General features: G+C 41.0%; 1 protein-coding gene and 1 pseudogene across 1 annotated transcript; both read left to right on the forward strand.

Moving 5' to 3' along the window:
• Window positions 1-1,832: 1,832 nt before the first annotated feature.
• Window positions 1,833-2,809, forward strand: LOC125173377 (olfactory receptor 2A12-like). Its single transcript, XM_047872444.1, is given in 2 exon segments — window positions 1,833-2,775; window positions 2,778-2,809. Coding segments are annotated over 2 exon segments (975 nt in total).
• A 14,151-nt stretch (window positions 2,810-16,960) lies between these two features.
• Window positions 16,961-20,667, forward strand: LOC125171764 (olfactory receptor 13-like; annotated as a pseudogene).
• The last annotated feature ends 1,105 nt before the right edge of the window (window positions 20,668-21,772 follow it).

Here is a 21,772-nt window from a genome sequence, read left to right on the forward strand (position 1 = left end):
ACACTTAACCGACTGCGCCACCCAGGCGCCCCTGAATTCTATATTTTTGACCCAAATAGTGGCACAGAGGCCAGGCTCATCATGATAGATAATAATGTCTCCCTTTGTTCTTCCTCACCTGGGGCTTCTGGTTATAACCACTGAGAGTCAGGCAATTTTTCTTCCCAGGAAAAAAATGTTTTACCCTCAAGACAGTCAGGGGAAGAATGATGGGGAACCAGGGGTTCAGGGAGCCTGCATTTCTGACCCAAGATCCTGGTTATGGGACAGTATCCTTGGGCACACTTTGCTGGTTTATAGACAGCTCATTCCAGTTGCCCTCAGCCTCCCTGCATGGATTAACCAGATTAAACACTCTTTAACATAAGACTATTAAAGAGTCAGTCCATTCATCAACTGTGTGTAAAAAATTAGAAGTAGAAATGGCAGCACATTTTCTCACTATTGGTCCCAAGGTAGAATATTCCCATCTTGGGTCCTTAGGAAACTTCCTCTCAGGAAGAATTTGGCTTGCAAGATAGGTATTTTTTTTCTGTTTTACAGTGAGGAAACTGAGGCTTAGGAAACAAACTAGCAGCCAATGTCACATAGCAAGTAAAGCCAGAGCTAAGATTCAAGCAGAGCCCACTGTCTCTACCTTATTCCTTTTTTCCCTGGGGAAAGAATGTGACTTACAAAGACTCTTTCATGAAAGGTAGAAATTTAATAAAAATAGGCATTTTCCAGCTATCTGACAGCTATTGAATAATGTCTGTGAAGACTCTGGAAAAGTGCTTAGCATATAGGAGGTCCAAAGTGTGTGCAGTCCTTCGGTCAAAGTCAAGAAACCATCTGATGTATTGAATGTATACCAGGCTCTTGTACAGACTGATTCATGGTGCTCCAAAGGAGAATAAGAAGATTAGAGAACAAGTAGGGTTGGTTGGATAAATTGGTGCCAGGAAAGGGAAACACTGACACCATGAAGATTACTCCTGTTCCTAAGAACCAATGATGCACATGACATCACTTTGGTGAGGCTGTCCTTTCCCTGTTCTCCGTGAAGAAGCTGAGGCTCAGGGAAGTTAAGTTGAGAAAGAGCTGAGAGTGAGTAAGAAGCTAAAAGAAAGAATGAGATACTGGCTGTTGTGGGGAGAAGTGACAGAAGGTAGGCATCTGGGACAGTGAAAATTGACTGTAGGCTTCAATGATGGTGGGGTACTTCTCAGGAAATTTGCTTGCATAGCTCCAACCTGAATCTCAGTCCTGTGTGTGGAGAACCATCCAGGAATGCAGTTAACATTCACCATGCACCTACCCCATGGTAGGCCTTTTGTGTGGTGCTTTTCATGACAAAATATCACTCCTTGGTATCATATATCATGTATATCATATTCTTGCAGCAAACTTGTAGCAAGGAGACAACTACTCTCTAATTTTGTACTTGAGGAAGTAGTCTCAAGGGGGCAAGGGTGTGGGGTAAAGGACTTGCTTAAGGCCATTCACTCAGTCAACTATAGAGCCAGGACTTAGAACTCAGTGAGCCTTCTAACATACCATGGCCTGGGAAGGGGCCAGTGGGTAGTCAGAGAGATGGTCCAGCTCAGGCCAGACTGAAGGTAAAATTAAAGTGGAAAATAAATTAATGTCTTCAATAGGACATCTTCTTCATAGATCTCCTGAGAGTAGTGGCAGTGGCCCAAGAGCAGGTAAAATAGACAGTCATTGTGTCTAATCAAAACTGGACACTGACCACTACTACCACAACCCCATCAGTAACTCTCACCTTGGTGCATAGCTTAGCTAGTTCTCTGTCTGAATTGATTCCTTTCTTTTTCATTTAGAAGTAGAACATGATGCAGGAGACTAACCAGTCCTTTGTGGCTGAATTCATCCTTCTGGGCTTCTCCTTCAACCCCAGCACCACTCCTCTGCTCTTCTCAGCCTTCCTGATCACCTACCTGCTGATTATTCTGGGAAATGGCTTAATCACCATCCTCATCTGCCTGGATTCACACCTCCACACACCCATGTACTTCTTTATTGGCATCCTTTCCATATTGGATGTGGGCTATACCACTACAACTGTGCCTCAGATGTTGGCACATCTAGCCAGCCAGAAGAAGACCATCTCTTTTGCCAGCTGTGTGGCCCAAATGTACATTTTCTTGGTGCTAGGCATCATGGAGTCGTGGCTCTTTGCCATCATGTCTATAGACAGGTATGTGGCCATCTGCCACCCACTCAGGTACAAGGTCATCATGAGCCCATGGTTATGTGGAGTAATGGTTATTTTCTGTGGACTCTGGGGTGTCATTTCTGCTCTTATCTACACTGTTTTTGCCATGCGTCTGCCATACTGTGGCTCCAACAAGATCAACCACTTCTTCTGTGAAGTTCCTGCAGTCTTAAAGCTGGCTTGCGCAGACACCTCAGTCAATGACCGAGTAGACTTCATTCTTGGCTTTACTGTCATCCTGGTCCCACTCTCCCTCATTCTTGTCATTTATGCCAACATCTTCATTGCCATCTTGAGGATCCGTTCAGCCCAGGGGCGACTGAAGGCCTTCTCCACTTGTGCCTCCCACATCACTGTGGTCACTATGTTCTGTGTGCCAGCCATGGTCATGTACATGAAGCCTGGCTCTGAGGCTTCCCTGGAAGAGGACAAGAAGTTGGCCCTGTTCTACAATGTTATCTCTGCTTTCCTCAACCCCATCATCTATAGCCTCCGGAACAAGGACATACAGAGGGCTTTCCTCAAGGTGACAGGCTGGGGCAGGGCCTTCCAGGGAAGGACAGCTGGGGAACAGAGAAGCAAGACTCATGATGCACAGTCAATGCCCTAAACATTCATTTGCATGACCCAGCAACACCAGGACACACACAGCCCTGGCCCCAAATCTCAACTCTCTACAGCCGGTGGCAGACAGCCCATGATTTAACTGACAGACTAGTCACTGTGACATATCTTCCAGATACATCAGTCTTTCAGCTTCCTTTTGTTTTAAAGTCTCAAAAGGTAACAAAAGAAGGGGCATCCTAAGCCATTAAAGTCTATTATCAAGACAAAAGGAATAAGCTTTGGGGTATGCCCTGTGGCTGAATCTTGAGAAAGTTTCATTACCCTACAGAAACTGCACACAAGGTTTTAGGTTAGCTGGGGGGAAGGGCAAAGGCACTGACATTGGAGGGTTCCTGGCCCTGGAAGGAAGAATAAAGTAAATGTCATTGCAGTGACTTGGGGGTGTGGTGTACTTGTTTTGGACATGCAGATTGGAAACAAGCTGGGATCCCTGGAGGCTAACTGCATTTGGTCCCAGTGACCTCCCCCGAGACTTATTTCAGGTCTCTCTGTTCCTCCTTCCCTCATTACAAGTCAACTGGACTTCTGTCCTTGCCATTTCAGGGCTCCACATATGCTCTTTTTTCTCTCCTCAACCCTTAACTCCACCCTACCTCCATCCTATCCCGTTATGCTATTATCTCCTGTTCATCCATCAGATCTTGGCTTAAACTGCGGCTCCTCAAAGAAGTCTTTTATTGATTGAGCTCCCAGAGTGAGCGTTCCAAAGCACCCAGTACCTCTCTTTCATAACAAAGGCATGCGGTTCAACATATGAATTCTCTGCCGGATAGCAACTTCCATGAGGCTGGACCATGAGTATTCAGTTGATCCCTAGGATCTAGTCCCATGCTACCCACATACTGGCCTTCAACAGGTATTTTATGAATGAAGGAATAGACACTTCACAGGAAAAGCCAGAGAGGGAAGACAAAACCAGTAAGTGGTAGAGTTATTGAATTAGGACTAGCAAAATGTAGGAAATAGTGGCAGGTACAAAAAGGAGAGGATATAAAAAGGAGTAATGTTGTTCAGCTACAATCATATGGAAAAAAGTTTGCTTTCATTATTAATAAACATGGATTGAATAGGTGGGATATCATTTTCCACCTATCAAACTAGCAAAATAAGAAAAATGGTGATACTCAATTCTGGGAAGGACACCCACACTCATTGCTGACAAGATTATCCTTGGTTCTACCCTTCTAGAGCAGTGCCTTCTACATAGTAGGTACTCAATAAATCTGTTATATGGAGAGTATAATACTAATAATCATGCCTCTATGCATTAAACATTTATGTACCAATACAGTTGTGAAAAATTTATATATAAATTAATTCATTTAATAAAAATATATATCATGAACCTTTACAATATTTATATGCTTGAGTCCAGAAATTTCACTCTAGGACTTTGTCCTTAGAACAAAATCAGAAATGTAGACCAAATTGGATCTAAAAATATGTTCATCAGAGAGCTATTGGACACAACTATAAATATGATATATCAACTCTACTACATGCTATTCAATCAATACCATATATCATGTTTTGAAGCAATATTTAGTTACATTGAAAAGTGTGATATAATGTTAGGTAGGAAAAAGTCATTATAAAGTTATGTATATAAGGTTAATCCAACTTTTATAAAATACTCCTACATTCGTTTATAAAACCCTGAATGGATATATGTTAACATGTTAACACAAGATATCCCCAGGTAGTAAGATAGTAAGTGATTTTTATTTTATTTCTTGCTTTCTCTACTTTATAAAATTTCTACAATCAGTATATATCATCTTTATAGGGGAAAGAAATTAAGATGACTTGAGAAATACTTATCCTGTCAGAGAAAAGAAAGTTAGCTATGACGCTGGCACCATTCATTCATTCATTCACTCATCAAGCATTCATTGATGCTTACTATCTGGCAAGCCCAGTGCTGGGCCCTGTGGGTGCAGACATGATAATCTAAGTCCCAGTCTAGTGGTGAGAGACAAGTATAAGACAAGGATGCCATAAGGTACTAACTGTGATGTTCCAAGCTCTGAGGAAGTGATGAGGCCATATTTCTGCTGGGTGCTGGAAGCATGAGTAGAAGCTTGATAAATGGAGAAGAGAGCAGAGAGCAGGGGCAGGGGATCCCAGACAGAGGACACAAGGTATTGAAAGCCTAGAGACATGGGATTATGAAGAATGGGCAAGATGGCTGGGACCCAGACCCAGGCAGGGGAGAGAAGATATGACAGATAGGGCCTGGCATGCTATGGTAAAGAGCTTCAAGTTTCCCTTCTAGACAAGTATTTACCAAGGACTGTTACCTGGAACTTTGGTCCTGTGAAACATTCTGTGAGGAAAAGATTTCTTGTCCAAATAACCTCAGAGACACTGATCTCCTCTTCATGCTTCTCAGTGCACAATATAGGATGTTAGACTCTGAGAAGACCAATGGATAGATAGACGAACAACTAAACACAGGAAAACACCTATGCTAATTCTACTTAACACAATATTTACCAAACTTGTTGGATCACAGAGCTTTTTCCTCTTGGAACATTTATTAGTCAAAGAAACTAGAATTTTCTAAAAGTGTACTTTAAGAAGTGCTATTGGGGGCACCTGGGTGGCTCAGTCGGTTGAGCATCCAACTTTGGTTCAGGTCATGATCTCGCAGTTTGTGGGTTCGAGCCCTATGTCGGGCTCTGTGCTGACAGCTCAGAGCCTGAAGCCTGCTTCAGATTCTGTCTCCCTCTCTCTCTGCCCAACCCCCACTCACACTCTGTCTCTATCTCCTTCAAAAATAAATAAACATTAAAGAAAATTTTTAGGGGCGCCTGGGTGGCTCAGTTGGTTAAGCGACCAACTTCGGCTCAGGTCATGATCTCACGGTCTGTGAGTTCAAGCCCCGCATCGGGCTCTGTGCTGACGGCTCAGAGCCTGGAGCCTGTTTCAGATTCTGTGTCTCCCTCTCTCTGACCCTCCCCTGTTCATGCTGTGTCTTTCCCTGTCTCAAAAATAAATAAAACGTTAAAAAAATTAAAAAAAAAATTTTTTAATAAAAAAAAAGAAGTGCTATTGTATGCATGGATGTATTTGAGGGTGGAAATACAGAAAAATATAAAGCCACTAAAGTATACTTCCAATGTCACCCCTCAGACTTAACTTTCTTAATATCTTTGTGTATTGTTTTATGTCTCCGTGCACCATTTGTCACAGTTGAGATCACATGTAAATATTATTCTATAGCTTTTCATCATGGCCTATGTGTCTCACACATGTATTTTCCGTAATTTTATTTCATCATGCTTCAGTTTCTGTATTTTCTTTTGACTTGCTTTCCAGTTTACTAGTTTTTCTGTTCATCTGGGTCTAGTGTGCTGTGAAACCTAGAAATGTATTTTTAATAACAATTACATTTTTAACTCTAAAATCTTAATTTTAGGGGGTGCCTGGGTGTCTCAGTCGGTTAAGTGTCCAACCCTTGATTTCAGAGGTCAAGCCCCATGTGGATCCTGCTTAGCATTTTCTGTCTCCTTCTTTCTCTGCTCCTCCTCTGCTCACACTCTCTCCCACTCTCTCTCTCTCAAAAATAAATAAATAAACATTTAATGGGAATTCAAGCTGGTGCAGCTACTCTGGAAAACAGTATGGAGGTTCCTCAAAAAACTAAAAATAGAACTACCTTACCACCCAGCAACTGCACTACTAGGCATTTATCCAAGGGATACAAGTGTGCTGTTTCGAAGGGACAATGAACCCCCATGTTTATTAGCAGCACTATCAACAATAGCCAGAGTATGGAAAGAGCCCAAATATCCATTGATGGATGAATGGATAAAGAAGATGTGGTATATATATACAATGGAGTTTTACTCGGCAATCAAAAAGAATGAAATCTTGCCATTTGCAACTATGTGGCTGGAACTTGAAGGTATTATGCTAAGTGAAATTAGTCAGAGAAAGACAAAAATCACATGACTTCACTCATATGAGGACTTTAAGAGACGAAACAGATGAACATAAGGGAAGAGAAACAAAAATAATATAAAAACAGGGAGGGAGACAAAACAGAAGAGACTCATAAATATGGAGAACAAACTGAGGGTTACTGGAGGGGGTGTGGGAGGGGGGATGGGCTAAATGGGTAAGGGGCACTAAGGAATCTACTCCTGAAATCATTGTTGCACTATATGCTAACTAATTTGGATGTAAATTTTAAAAAATAAAAAATAAAATTTAAAAAATTAGGAAAAAATAATAAACATTTAAAATATATAATATTTAAATTTTTATTTTTATTCTTTTTTAGTTTCCAAGTCTCTGCCAAAATTTCCCACCTTATTATTTAATCAGTTATTTTAAAGTTCATGGCTGATACACTCCACTATCTAGATGTCCTATAGGTCCATTCTTTTTTTTTTTTTTTTTAATTTTTTTTTTCAACGTTTATTTTTGGGACAGAGAGAGACAGAGCATGAACGGGGGAGGGGCAGAGAGAGAGGGAGACACAGAATCCGAAGCAGGCTCCAGGGTCTGAGCCATCAGCCCAGAGCCTGACGCGGGGCTCGAACTCACAGACCGCGAGATCGCTCAGACGCTTAACCGACTGCGCCACCCAGGCGCCCCTATAGGTCCATTTCTTATTGCTTCTGTGTTTCTCTCAATTTTGAGTGAGTTCTTATCTTTTTGTGTGCTTGGTAATTTTTTATTGAATTGCAGACACTAAGTATAAAAAAGACTTGTAGAGATCATTTGAGGCTCTGGATGAGGCTGTATCCCTTCAGAGTACATGTACTTGTGCTGTGACAGGCAGTCTGAGCAGTGGAAAATCTCCATTGGTTATTCAGGGGTTGAGCTGACTGAAAGCTGAGCTTCAGTGTTTGTATTTATTGGTATATTTCTGGTGGACTTTACTCACACTCCCCTGGGAGTCCCAACTAAAAGTGTCTGATGTTTGCCAGGGCCAGCCTCCTTAGACCCCCTTAAGTCCAATTTTTGTCCTTTCATTGCCTGAGCTCAGCTTCTCTGTTTGTCCTCCTTTTCTCACAGATTATCATGAGTGTTCCCTTATGACATGAAGATGTTAGCATTAGAGGGGATGACTAACCATCCTCCTATTTTTACTGTATTTTTCTAAGCAGGGATATAATGATCATCTCTGTACATACATCCTTAGCTGAATTTTTAATTTTTATTTTTTCAGTGAGTATCTTAGTTTGGACTGGAATAGGTTTCCACTTGTGTTTTCTCCTAGGAGTTTTATGGTTTCAGGTCTTATGTTCAAATCTTTGATCCATTTTGAGCCTTTTCATTTTTTAATGTTTTTAAAAGTTTTTATTTAAATTCCAGTTAGTTGGGGTGCTTGCACGGCTTAGTTGGTTGAGTGTCTGACTCTTGATTTTAGCTCAGGTCAGGATCCCAGGGTTGTGGGATTGAGCCCCAAGTTGGGCTCCCTGCTAGCATGGATTCTGCTTAAGGTTCTGTCTCTCTTTCTCTCTTCCTCTGCCTCTCTCCCCCCCTCATGCTTTCTCTAAAAAATAAAATAGATAAATAAAAAATAAATTCCAGTTTTTAACATACAATGTAATATTAGTTTCAGGTGCACAATAGTGATTCAACACTTCCGTACAACACCTGGTGCTCATCACAAGTGCACTCCTTAATCCCCATCATTTACTTCCCTTGTCCTCTGCCCGCCTCCCCTCTGATAACCATTAGTTTGTTCTTTACAATTAACAGTCTGTTTCTTAGTTCATCTCACCTTTTTCCCCCTTAGTAGTATTTTTGATAAGTGGAAGTGTTTAATTTTGGTGAAATACAGTTTATTAATTTTTACCTTGTGGGAAAGTTTTTTTGTTTTAATTTTTTTTTAAGAGAGTGTGTGTATGTGTGAGCAGAGGAAAGAGGCAGAGGGAGAGAGAGAATCTTAAGAAGGCTCTATGCTCAGAGTGGAGCCTGATGCAGGGTTTGATTCCATGGCTTCAGGATCATGACCTAAGCCAAAACCAAGAGTCAGACGCTTACCTGACTGAGTCACCCAGGTGACCTTATTATAAATTTAATTTCTGTAATGTACATGGAACAATTTAGACTTTCTATTTCTTTGTAAGCTGTATTTTTAGTAAGCTGTATTTTTCAAGGAATTTGTCCATTTTATCTAGTTGTTGAATTCATTGACATAAAGTTGGCCAGAACATACCCTTATTATTCTTTTTATATCTGTGAGACCTGTGTGATAGTTCCTCTCTTCTAATAGTGATAATTTGTGTTTAATTTTTTTCTTCCTCAATGACCTAGAGATCTATCAATTTTATTGAACAGTTCAAAGAATTACCTTTTGGTTTCATTGATTTTCTTTATAGTTTGTCCATTTCTAGCTCACTGATTTTTTTTCAGTTTATTTAGGTGGAAATTGAGATTTTTTAAAAAGGACCATTCATTTTTTCTAACATAAGGACTTAAAGCTATAGATTTTCTAAGAATTGGTTTAGTTGTAGCCACAGATTTTAATATGTTGGTTTTTTTGTTATCAGTCAGTTCAGAATAGTTTCTTATTTCCCTTGTGATTTCTTCCTTGATACATGAATTATTTAGAAATGTATTGTTTGGAGGCACCTGGGTGGCTCAGTCGCTTGAGCGACCAACTTTGGCTCAGGTCATGATCTCATGGTTTGTGAGTTAGAGTCCCACGTCAGGCTCTGTGCAGACAGCTCAGAGCCTGGAGCCTGCTTCGGATTCTGTGTCTCCCTCTCTCTCTGCCCCTCCCCCACTCATGCTCTGTCTCTCTCTGTGTCAGAAATAAACATTTTTAAAAAAAGAAATGTATTGTTTAACTTCCAATATTTGGGACTTTTCTAGATATCTTCTTTTATTGATTCTTAATTTAATTTATTGTGTTCAAATAACATACTCTGTAAGATCTCAAAATTTTGAAGTTTTATAGCCCAATATATGGTCTATGTTGGGGAACATTCTGTGTGCCCTTTAAACAAATGCTGTTTTGGGCTATAGTGATTAACAAATGTCAATTAGATTAAAAGAGTTGACAGGGTTGTTCAGATCTATGTCCTTGTGATTTTTGGTTAAATTGTTCTGTCAAGTACTATGACATGAGTGTTACAATTGCCACTACAGTTGTGAAATTGCTCCATTTTCACTTTATTCCTGTCAGTTTTTGCTTCATGTATTAGCTAAATGCACATTTACAATTATGCATTTTAAGATGCATGTGTGTTTGGCTGTGTGAAGTTTTATCTCACTAATATATAAAATAATCTTTTTTTTTAGTATTTGCTTATTTTTGAGAGAGAGACAGAGTGTGAGCAAGGGAGGTGCAGAGAGAGAGGGAGACACAGAATCCAAAGCAGTCTCCAGGCTCTGAGCTGTCAGCACAGAGCCTGATGTGGGGCTCGAACTCTCAAACCATGAGATCATGACCTGAGCCGAAGTCAGACATTTAACTGACTGGGCCACCTAGGAACCCTGTAATATATAAAATAATCTTAATAAGACTCAGGCTCAAAAAAGTAACACATAAAAGACAGCCTAGCATAGGAGACTGTTAAAAACTGAGAACAAACTGAGGGTTGATGGGGGGTGGGAGGGAGGAGAGGGTGGGTGATGGGTACTGAGGAGGGCACCTTTTGGGATGAGCACTGGGTGTTGTATGGAAACCAATTTGACAATAAATTTCATATAAAAAAAAAAGACAGCCTATGAAAAAGATGACTTGGAAAAAGACTGAAATAGAAATGAAATTGTCTATAGCTTGCTTCAGTTTGGTTTTTTGAGATTTTCCCTAGCCCATTATGAGAACTAATGTCAAGGTCTAAGAATGATTACATTGATGTGAGTTTGGGTGTAGGCAAAGTTAAAACCTTTAACTGATGTGAAGCATTCTTTTCTGGTATAGTACAGTATGCTTCAGCTTAAAAGACTTGACTCTAGGGGCACCTGGGTAGCTTAGTTGGTTGAGCGTCCAACTTTGCCTCAGGTCATGATCTTCCAGTTTGTGAGTTCAATCCCCACATCGGGGCTCGCTGCTGTCAGCACAGAGCCTGCTTCGAATCTTCTGTCCTCCTCTCTCTACCCCTCCCCAGCTTGTGCTCTCACCAAAATAAATACATATTAAAAGAAAAAAAAGGCTTGGCTTTGGATGATCTTTTCTGTAGTATTCAGCTCTATTTGATGCTTCTTGCTTAAGATTTTATCTTCTCCTTTCCTCCTAAGCAAATGTTATGGAACTGAATGAATAGATCCTTATAGGCCAATGTAACCCTGGGCAGGCAAGCTGAGGTCCCCTATGGAGAAGACAGAAGGTATAAATAGCTCTGAAAATGAACTGTCTGGAAGGACAAAACTGCTCACCCTTATGTCTGGGTATAAGTAAAAATTGTTCACTACAGAGCAACTGAAGTTCTTGCGGTGAGGGCAGAGGTTTCCGGATTCATGTTCAATGTCAGAAAAAGAAGGAATATGTGTGCTGGGGAGGATGAGAGGTAAGATGCAGGGAAATTCTAAAATCCTATATCATTAAGTGAAGTTAATTCCATTTGAATATTTGGATTCAGGTTAGTAAATCTTAGCCTTCTATAGTGTTAAAGTTAATGAACATATATCTGTGTCCTTCTGCTTGACTGACATCTTAATTTAGTATCTCAGAGGCAGCTCAAATTTAACATGTCCAAAAGGAAACTCATCACTGTTAACTTCAAACCTGTTCCTCTCATGGGTTTTCCATTTGAATAAATGGCATCATCATCCACCCAACAGCCCAAAACAACTGATGTCCCACATCCAATTAGTCTCTACTAAATCCCTTTGATTATCTCCAATTTGTCCCCTTCTTTTCATCCCTTCTATTCCTGGACAGTAAAGCCTAATAATCTCTCAATTGAACTCTTTTAATAGACTCCAATTGGTCTTCCTCCTTCCAGTTTTATTAGCCAAACTGGCTACTAATCTTTCAAAAACTCTAATCTGGCAACCCAATGGTATGCTGGTAAATATTTAACAATCAGCTCTCTGGGGAAAATAAAAAGCTCTGATTTGTTGTGTTTGCCGATTTCTTTGGTGTGAATGCTTCTACCGTGACCAATTTCAAGCTACCAATGTGTTATCGCTGAACACAGGGTTGGGAAGAAGTAAGCACAATTGGTTCTCATGAGCCAAGTCAGCTACAGAATGCCACTAAACCATGTCACTCTCTCTTTCTCTTTTTTTTTTAATGTTTATTTATTTTTAAGAGAGAGAGAGTGTGGGAGAGGGGAAGAAAGAGGGGGAGACCGAGGATTGGAAGGGCTCTGCACTGACAGTGGAGAGCCTGATGTGGGACTCAAACTCACAAACCATGAGATCATGACCTGAGCTGAAGTCAGACACTGAACGGACTGAGCCACCCAGGCGCCACTCTTTAATAATAAATTTCAATAGATCTTTGATGCCCTCAGGATATACTATAAACTCTTCAGGCTGGTCTACAAGACTCTCCATGATCTGGCCCTGGTAATTTCTCCAGACTCATCTCCCCCAACTCCCCATTCCTACCCAACACCCACCTTGCTCAAATCCTCACTTTGTGCTTTAATCAATGGGCACAAAGATGGGAAGAGATTTTTCCAGACTCCAGAAAGGAGAGCTAAAAATGGCTGGGACAGGCATAGAAATGGGAAAAGGCCAAAGGCAGGTGTGCAACCAGCTCAGCCTTCAGTGGGACACAACAATCACTGGACAGATGAGACAACATTACCTACTGAGATCAAGATACCTGACTCCTAGACCTAGTTCTGTCTGACTTTCCACAGCTATTTCTATCACTAGGCCTCAGTTTCCCCACATCTAAAATGAGGGTTTGGGGTGGGGGGGAATACCTAAGAGCTTTCTAGTTTAGACATTCTTTTTCTATCGAAGCCTTAAATAAAGTTCAAATAAGACCAGCAGAGCAGCTAGAACTTGGGTCCTGATGTTGGCTTCCTGGCTGCACTCACATACGGGCCCTAATCATGGAGGCCTGAGTTAAAGTACCAATTTCCACACTCCTCTTGTAGTTCTAGTTCTCCCAAATATTTGGTGTCCTTTGGGGCACATATAGCCCTTCTCTGCATCCTGATTGCTCACTCTTTGCTGAACCTTCCTGTGAGTAATGGGATCCCTCAGGATAGGAAGGCTCCTGAGGTGATACTGGCATCTATTTGGCTATACCCTTAAGGACTCCTTGGTCCCTGATACCTGTGGGCCTCATTAAAACACCAACCAGGTATCTCCCAGGTTGCTGCTGAGATGCAAGAACTTCTGGAAAGTGGCTAACATAAGACCCTCTTATAGACCAGTATATGATGATACTGGAGCTGCCCAAGGCAGTTGTGGGACATGTGTGTGGGAACAGTGAGTACTAAACTTGGGATCAGAGTGGGAGGATAGTCAAAGGGCATGAAGGACAAGCCCAGAAGCCTGAGGAGGCTACTCCCACCAGATCCCTGCCAGCCTTAGCTCTGGCACAGTGTCATCTGTAGGTAGTGCAGAAGCAGCAGAGCCCAGTGACACAAGGTCCTTGGCGAAAGACACATCTGGGTTGTGTCCTCTAATACCATGCAACATCAGGAGAGTTACTTTCTCTGAGTCTCAATTTCCTTTTTCCTATGAATTTAGATTTTTTGAAAAACACTTGTCATGAGGTTGAAATACTATACCAGTAATATCTATGCTTTTTGGGGCACTAACTACTCTGCAAGCACTTCACATGTACTAGTTCATATGTTGAGCAACTTCACATGTACTATTTCAACTAATCATCAGAGCAATCCTTTGAGATGAATGTATTATGATCACTAGTTTCCAGAAGAGGATGGAGACACATAACGTTTAGATAACTTTCCCAAGGTCATTATGCAAATTAGCAATGGAGTCAGGGCTAGAACCCAGGTCTGATTCTAGTGTCATGCTCTTAACAATTATCCTATCTTGGATGTAAAGGAACTGGTCTGTGGTAAATGCTCAGTGAAACTGGGTTCCATCCCTGCCTCATCCCACACTTTAATGCCATTTCAAGTGGCACAGACTAAGACTAGAAAAGACGCATATTTAAGGAAGATAATACCAAGGACTATTCATGCGTTACTGATTTCATTTCTCCTATTTTTTCATTTAACTTTATTTGTTTCAGCTAACAAATTGCCAAGAAGAGGATTTTCGTTGTGCCAGGTTACCGGTGGGTAACCTGGGTAGAAGTCATCAGAGAAGAAGACCTTGACATTGGTTTTGAAAGAGGAAGTGATGGAGAAACCACTGGAATTCATCCTTGCAACAAAACTCACTCTTAAACCATCAGTATAACTTCACAAAGTCATTAATCCAATGTTTATTAATCGTTACCCATACCCTGTGCTAAGAACTGGAGATAGAAAGGTAAGACATGGCTCTCCAATTAAGGAACTCCACAAACCAGTGTTCATACCAGCCTGTGTATGAGGAATAATAGAAGCACATTAAAGGTGTTATCATAGCCCAGAAGTATGGTAAGAATCACAAGAGAAGTATGGTGGGAATCACAGAACAATTCTGTGATTAGGATTTTACCAAGAGGAGGAAACAGAGAAGGACATTTCAACTGAGGAGTCATTTGATAATAGAAGTAATATGAACAACAGATGTTTACTGCTATATTGTTACATATACCTAAAATAATACTGAATCTTCACAAAAACCTTCAAGGTATATGTTATTCTTCCAATTTTGCAAATGATGAAATGAAGGTTTAGTGAAATTAATGACTCTCAGTTGTGCTGTTGGTAAGTGGCAGAGTTGGATTCAAACCTAATTTTCTTTGATCCCAGAGCCTCTCCTACCTCCTTGATACACACCACCTCATGGAAAACATCTTTGTGAAAAGTCCTGGAATATTTGGAGGATGGTGGACAAGTTGGTTTGTCTTCAGCTGGAGCCAGCAAACCTTGCCTATAAAGGGCCAGAGAGTAAATACTTTAGGCTTTTCGGGACACATACAGTCTTTATCACAGCTTCTCAACTCTTGTCATAGGCAAAAGCAGCCACAGACATCAATGAATAATTTTTTCAACCATGTTAAAATGTAAAAAACATTCCTAGCTGGAGAGCCATATAGAAGCATGAGGACTGAGCAGAAGCATAGGAAGTAACAGTAGGATGCCAGGTAGATAGGGATCTGATTCCAAAGGGCATTGGGCACCCTGCTAAGGACTTTGGGCATTAGTTCATGAAAAACTGGAATCCTTGAAGGACTTTCAAGGAAGGGAATATAATGGCCATCTCTGCCTTTTTGAACAGTCTCTCTGGCAGTGTGTAGGATGGGATGGATGGAAGAAAAACTAGAACAGGAAAGATCAGGGAAGAAGCTCTTGTTCTTCATCAGTGGAAACACTCTTTTGGGATATTTCTTGTCCACACTTTGTCTTAGATCCTGTATAGTCCTCTTGTGATTTAAATACAGCTGCTACTTAACAACTTGTTAAGTAGTCCATATTTCCCTGATTTGATTCTTAGAACATTCTTTCAAAGGAGACAAGGATCTTAAGAAACTTAACAGAAGACCATGGGGGAGGGGAAGGGGAAAAAAATTACAGAGAGGGAGGGAAGCAAACCATAAGAGACTCTTGGATACTCAGAACTGAGGTTTGATGGGGGGTGGGGGAGAGGGGAAAGTGGGTGATGGGCATTGAGGAGGGCATTTGTTGGGAAGAGCACTGGGTGTTGTATGGAAACCAATTTGTTGATAAACTATATTTTAAAAAAAATAATGAACTATTTTAAACAGGAAAACATAAAGATTTAAGCCAGGCTTTATAACAATATTCTCCCTTTAGCTTCTAGCCTGCCCTTTTTCTCAGGGTCCCCCTTCTCCTTCCTGAATAAAGCCAATGTGGGCCCTGCTTAGGAGGTGGGAGAGTAACCCCTCCTGGGTACCAAGGACAACCCCCAAGGGAGGGCCATTTTTGCAAAAAATAAAACAATGAAAACTTCAAATTATCCTTTAAATGTTTACACTACTGTTGACTAATACTGCATTCCCACTTTCTTTCAGGCTTCCTTGGTTCTCATCATTACCATATTACTTTGTTTTGACTCCCGATTGTGTTATGAAGTTGGGTGCATAGTGAGAAGTCACCCCCTAAAATCATAGATTCTCTGAATCTTGGTGTCACTGAGCTTTAGAACCTTAGGGTGTCTGTGGTAAAAGGGACTTTTAAAGTTGTACATTCTGACTTCACTTCTAAAGCAGCGATAGTACCCCTGAATGATGTGGGCTTATAATTATGCTTGAACACTTCTGAAAATGGAGCACTTGCCATTTCACCACCATCACCACCACCCACCAGCAGAATGTGTCATTACTGGGAAGATCAATCACCAGAAGCTTTGTTTTTGTTTTTGTTTTTCTAAACTAAGCTTAAACTTGCCCCCCTGCAACTTTCACCTATCACTTCTAATTTTTTGATCTTGAGAACACATAACACACATTTCCACCTTTCTCTGTATGACATCTTTGGTGAGGTCTCTACAGTTCCTCATAAGTCTCCAAGCTAAGCTTTCCCAGTATCTTCCACTCTTCCCTAAGTAGCATGTTTTCATGGGTCCTTTACTAATAAGCTCTTTTCTCTGTATAGACAAGCTAGGTTGCCATTTTTCCCTTCTAAACTGTAGGTCCAAATATTAAAAACTGCTCTGGGCAGCCCTTGGTCTCTATGTAGTTAATAGCAGGTATTGACTTTGTGGCCTTGTGGGGTGACTATAAATGATGTCTGTAAATGGTCTAGGCCAGTTCCTGTTTAGAAATATGTTGAGAGCTATGTATGCCCAAGGGAAAGCCCAAAATGAGCTCGGCACAATGGCTAGCTTTATAGGCAGCAAAGTTCAGCACTAAATATAGTTCCACCATGAGTAGCATCGGTGACTTGCCCCCTCAGAGGCTCAGCTTGGATTCAGTCCATCCATTTATCCAACATTTATAATGCCTACTCCGTGCCAGGCATGGTTCTAGAATCTGATGGTAAACAATAATCAGGAAGATAAAAATTCCTGCATTCTTGTGAGGGAAACTGACAGTTGAAAAAATTGTATCATACATTAGAAGATGCTAAGTACTATGAAGAAAGAAAACAGAAGATGGGTATAGAGAGTGGGGGATATTTCAGTGTTAAGCAGGATGGTCAGAAAAGACTCAAGTTTTTCCTGAAAAGATGGACATTTGAGCAAATACTTGAAGGAGATGATGGAGTAAAGATTTCTGGGGAAAGAGAATTTCTAGCAGTGAGAACAGTAAGTGCAAAAGCTCTGAGGTAGGAGCATGCCTTGAATGAGGAACAGCAAAAGGCTGGATGGCTGCACAGACAGAGTGAGAGATGGGAGGTAGGAGATGGAGCCCAGGATGTGATGGGGGGCACTTAGCTCCTCTTCTGGGTGTTACCAGAAGCCACTGGAGGGTTTGAGAAGAGGACTCACATGATGTTTAAATGATCTGAACTATATATTTTTTAATGTTTATTTATTTTTGAGAGAGAGAGAGAGGCAGAGCACAAGCTAGGTGGTGGGGGCAGGGGGCTGTGCAGAGAGAGAGATGGAGACACAGAATCTGAAGCAGGCTCCAGGCTCTGAACTGTCAGCACAGAGCCCAACATGGGTCTGGAACCCATGAACTGCAAGATCATGACCTGAGCCGAAGTTGGACACTCAACCAACTGAGCCACCCAGGCACCCCAATCTGACCTACACTTTAATAGGATCACTCTAGTTACTGTGCTAAGAATAGACTGTAGGGGAAGAGAATGGGAATCCTGGAACTGGTTAGGGGATATCACAATATTCCTGGCAAGAGCAAATGATGATCTGGACCAGAGTAGTAATGGTGTAGAGGATGAGAAGTGATCTTTTTTGGGATACATATTTCAAAGAGAATAGCAATACTGCTGATGAGTTACATGGGAGAAAGAGAAAAGTTAGAAAGTCTTTGAGTTGCTTTTTAAAAGCTCTTAGCCACATCAAAGGATGGAATTGCCATTAATTGAGCTGAATGTGAAAGGAGGAGGTTTATAGGGAAGTGGAAGTTTGACTTTAGAAAAATGTTTAACATGCCCCTTATATATCCAAATGAAGATAGGTGGCAAGTAGGCAACTGGAAGAGAAGACATCTAGGATGGAGATATATTTCAGATTTACCAGCATACTCTAGTATTTAAAGCCTAGGTCATATCTGCAAATCAGAGTGAGGATTTATTATTCAAATCCCACTAGCCACCATTCTGTTGCATTGTCTTCCAACATGAGTATCAATATTATTTTTCTCATCCATCTGAGCCTGAGTCCTGCTCATGGCTTTATATGACATTATACTAACCCAAATGGATAGCTCTCTGCCTTTTCACTACCACTACAAAAATGTCTCAGATATTGAAATCTTGATCCAAGGTTTTAGGGTTCTCTATGAAAAAACCTGGCCATCTGCAATGCTGTGCGATACGCACTTTCTGCCCCCTACAAGTGTGATTACACAGTTTGGTTTTCGCTCACAATGCCATCTAAAGTGGGCCTATTTTTGTGCTTGGTGACCTGCTAAACCCTGCATGAAATCTGATGGTGTGAGAGACACATTTCAGCTTAATGTTGTGGGACTTGGGGTTTGAGTCCTACTCTCTGTCTGACCTTGGATGGCTGGTTGTATGAAATGAGAATAGTGATACTGACCTTGGTGGGTTGGGGTGATAATCTAATGAATTACATTTATTAAAATGCTTTTATAGATTGCCATTCTATAAATAACCATTTCCTTCTTTGGGGTCTCGAAAAGGTGTACAGCCAGCTGTCCATAGTCTGTTGCAGTCAGATAGGGACTAGCAGAAGGATTAAGAGAAATGGACTGGTCAGTAACATATTCTGTCCTCCAGGCCTGCCCAGGAAGGATCAAGGACTGAGTCCAGGTCAAACCAAAGACCAATCCCACCCACCACCCAACTCTCTCCTGGGAGCAACATGGCCTTGGAGGAGTCTTTACTAGTTTTTAAGAAAAGCTTCCAGATGCATAGGCACCTAATTCCCAGGTAAATATGCTTCATTTTCTTGAGAAATGCCAAGAGCATAAAAGTTTTCTCTAGATTTCAGTCCTTGAGTCTCTGGCAATCTTTACTTTTCAATTTGTTCTTTATAATTGTAATCACAATTATAGTGATTAAGTGACTACAGTGATTACACTATAGGAAGGTGGGGACATAAAAGAGGATATACACTTCCTGGAAGGTGGGGATATAAAAGGGGATAAAAGTTCTTGGGGAAAGATTCCTCTTCCCCAGAAAGTTTATTTGAGAGTCTCTTTTTTTTCCTGAAAACTTATGACGTGTGGGTTTTCAAAGTGACAGCAGCAGAGAGGAAGAAAGCTAAGAGAAGAAGCTAGGGCTTTTGTTTGTTTCACATTTACACTGTCCTTTGCAACACCTCTTAGTCTTGATATTTGAAAGAATGACTTTAAGAACTATAGAGACCTCTAGAACTTTTTTGTTTACTGTAAAACATTTTTTTTTATTTTTCTAGCCTCTTTATTTTGGTTTATGGTGTGTGCGTGGGCGGGGGGGGGGGGTGTAGTGCATGTGTGCACACGTCCTTCCAAATAGGACTTCGGCTGGTACAATTCCTTCCATAGCACCCATGAAATTTTACCAGGGCTAGTTAGTTAGACAAACCAATTCATATTTATAGAATCTCTACTAAGTACCACACTGGCCCAATTTGAATAGAATGTTCCCTGGTTGTGGAAGTGCATATCTTAGTTTGATTGTTTAGCTCTGAGATGACTTTGGTCCTTGCATCTGTGGCTCTCACGTGGTGTTCTCTCATTGAGACTGCAAAGGATTAAGGAGTATGTTCTCTTCTTTCCTCAGAAGGAAGGCAATACATAGCCAAGGCTAGAGAAATGAAAGCTCTGTAACTGAGTTTATCCTCCTGGGCTTCTCCAGAAATCCCTGGACCAACTGGATCCTTTTCTTCCTCTTCCTTCACTTATTTACAGTCCTGGGCAATGGGCTCATTGTTACCTTGATCAGAGTAGATGCACACCTCTACACCCCCATGTACTTCTTCCTCAGCATCCTGTCTGTACTGGATCTCAGCTATGTCATCACCACTGCGCCCCAGATGTTGATCCATCTAGTAAGCAGAATAAGACCACATCCTATATTGGGTGTGTGGTCCAGATGTATGTTTTCCTGATCTTGGGAATCACTGAGACCTGAATTTTTGCAGCCATGGCCTATAACAGATATGTTGCCATATGCTATCCACTCCAAGACTAGCCAAACCCTGTGTATAGTTCTGGTAGTCAGCTCTGCCCTTTGTGGTCTCACCTGTGTCCTCATTTACACAGTCTTTGCAATGAATCTGCCCTACTGTGACCCCAATGAGATCAACCACTTCTTTTGTGAAATTCCTGCTGTCTTGAAGTTGGCTTGTGCAGATACATCCCTCAATGACCAAGTGGACTTTACCTTGGGTTTCATCTTGCTCCTGATCCCATTATCCCTCATCCTGGCCTCATATGTTTGCATTTTCATGGCTATCCTAAAGATTCATTCCACTCAGGGATGAATCAAAGAGTTCACCACCTGTGCTTCACACATCACTGTGGTCATTATGTTCTGTATTCAATGCATGGTCATGTATATAAGGCCTGGTTCTGAAGCCTCCCCAGAGGATGACAAAAGTTGGCCCTGTTCTACAATGTCGTTTCTGCCTTTCTCAACCCCATCATTTACAGCCTCTGGAACAAAGATGTGAAGAGGGCTTTCTTCAAGTTAATTAGAATGAGTAAGGATGCTCAACAGCCATAGACTAGGACAGCCTGCAGTGCCTCTGATCTCTGTCTATCCCATCCATACTTCCACTGAAGTCATTAGACTGGATGAGGAACCCAGAATGAAGGACATGTCTAGGAAAAAAAAAAAACACTTTTGCATTAATTTGGCCACTGGACACATTAGGGAAGGACTCAGAGAGAATTGTGTTCAGGCTTAAATATATCATTGATCTTCTTTGGCTTTGGAAGAATCACCTTAATTCTCTGGGATTTAATTTCCATATCTATAAAACGTGTTTCATGATATTTATTGTGCTTAATAATAACTGACTTTAACGTCACTATGTGTTTTATATGCACTTATTATTTTAATTCTTATGACAACTCCAGAGGTAGGTATTATCATCCTCTTCATACAGATAAAGAAACTGAGGCACAAGAAGATTAAGTAAATTGTCAAGTGCTACCCAGCTAAAAAGTAACACAATTGAGATTTGAACCCAGGTAATACGGTTCCAGAGCCCAGGCTCTTATATATTATATTACGCTGTTTCTTGAGTTGTTAATAGAGACTTTTAGGATCAGCTGAGATAACAGATGAGACGGTATTGAGGAAAATTTAAAACACTTAGGATTGTTATTCTAAGTCACAACTATAGAGTCAGACCCATGAAGTCTAGAGTTCTATTGGATACTTATGATTTTCTCACTAGCATTTGGTAGCCTAAGCAAATAGCATTGTGCTATGAACTATTAACTTCTCAATAAAAGTTTGTTGAGTGAGTTTTCCAAGCCCCACCTCTATCCTCAGTCTGCCATCTCCCCAATTTTTCTTTCAGCTCCTCTTTACTTTCATGGGTCTCTCTTTCACTTCATTATACCTACCCCCCAAATGTGGCTTCCAGCAACCTAGAGTTTTATTCACAAGGAGCATGCCTTGGTATCTACAACTAACTTACCCTTAAATTTCATTTGCCACCAGAGAGATCAAGGGAACAATGGGAAGAACCCTGAGCTTTAGTCCTGCCTTAATTTGTTGAGAACTTGGAAAAAACGCCTAATCTACCTGGAACTCAGTCCCTCCAATCTGTAAAATGGAGATAGTGGCCATATCTGACCCTGGCTATACCATAATATTA

This window comes from Prionailurus viverrinus, chromosome C1, assembly GCF_022837055.1.
Source record: "Prionailurus viverrinus isolate Anna chromosome C1, UM_Priviv_1.0, whole genome shotgun sequence".
In the NCBI taxonomy this organism is placed as follows: Eukaryota; Metazoa; Chordata; class Mammalia; order Carnivora; family Felidae; genus Prionailurus; species Prionailurus viverrinus.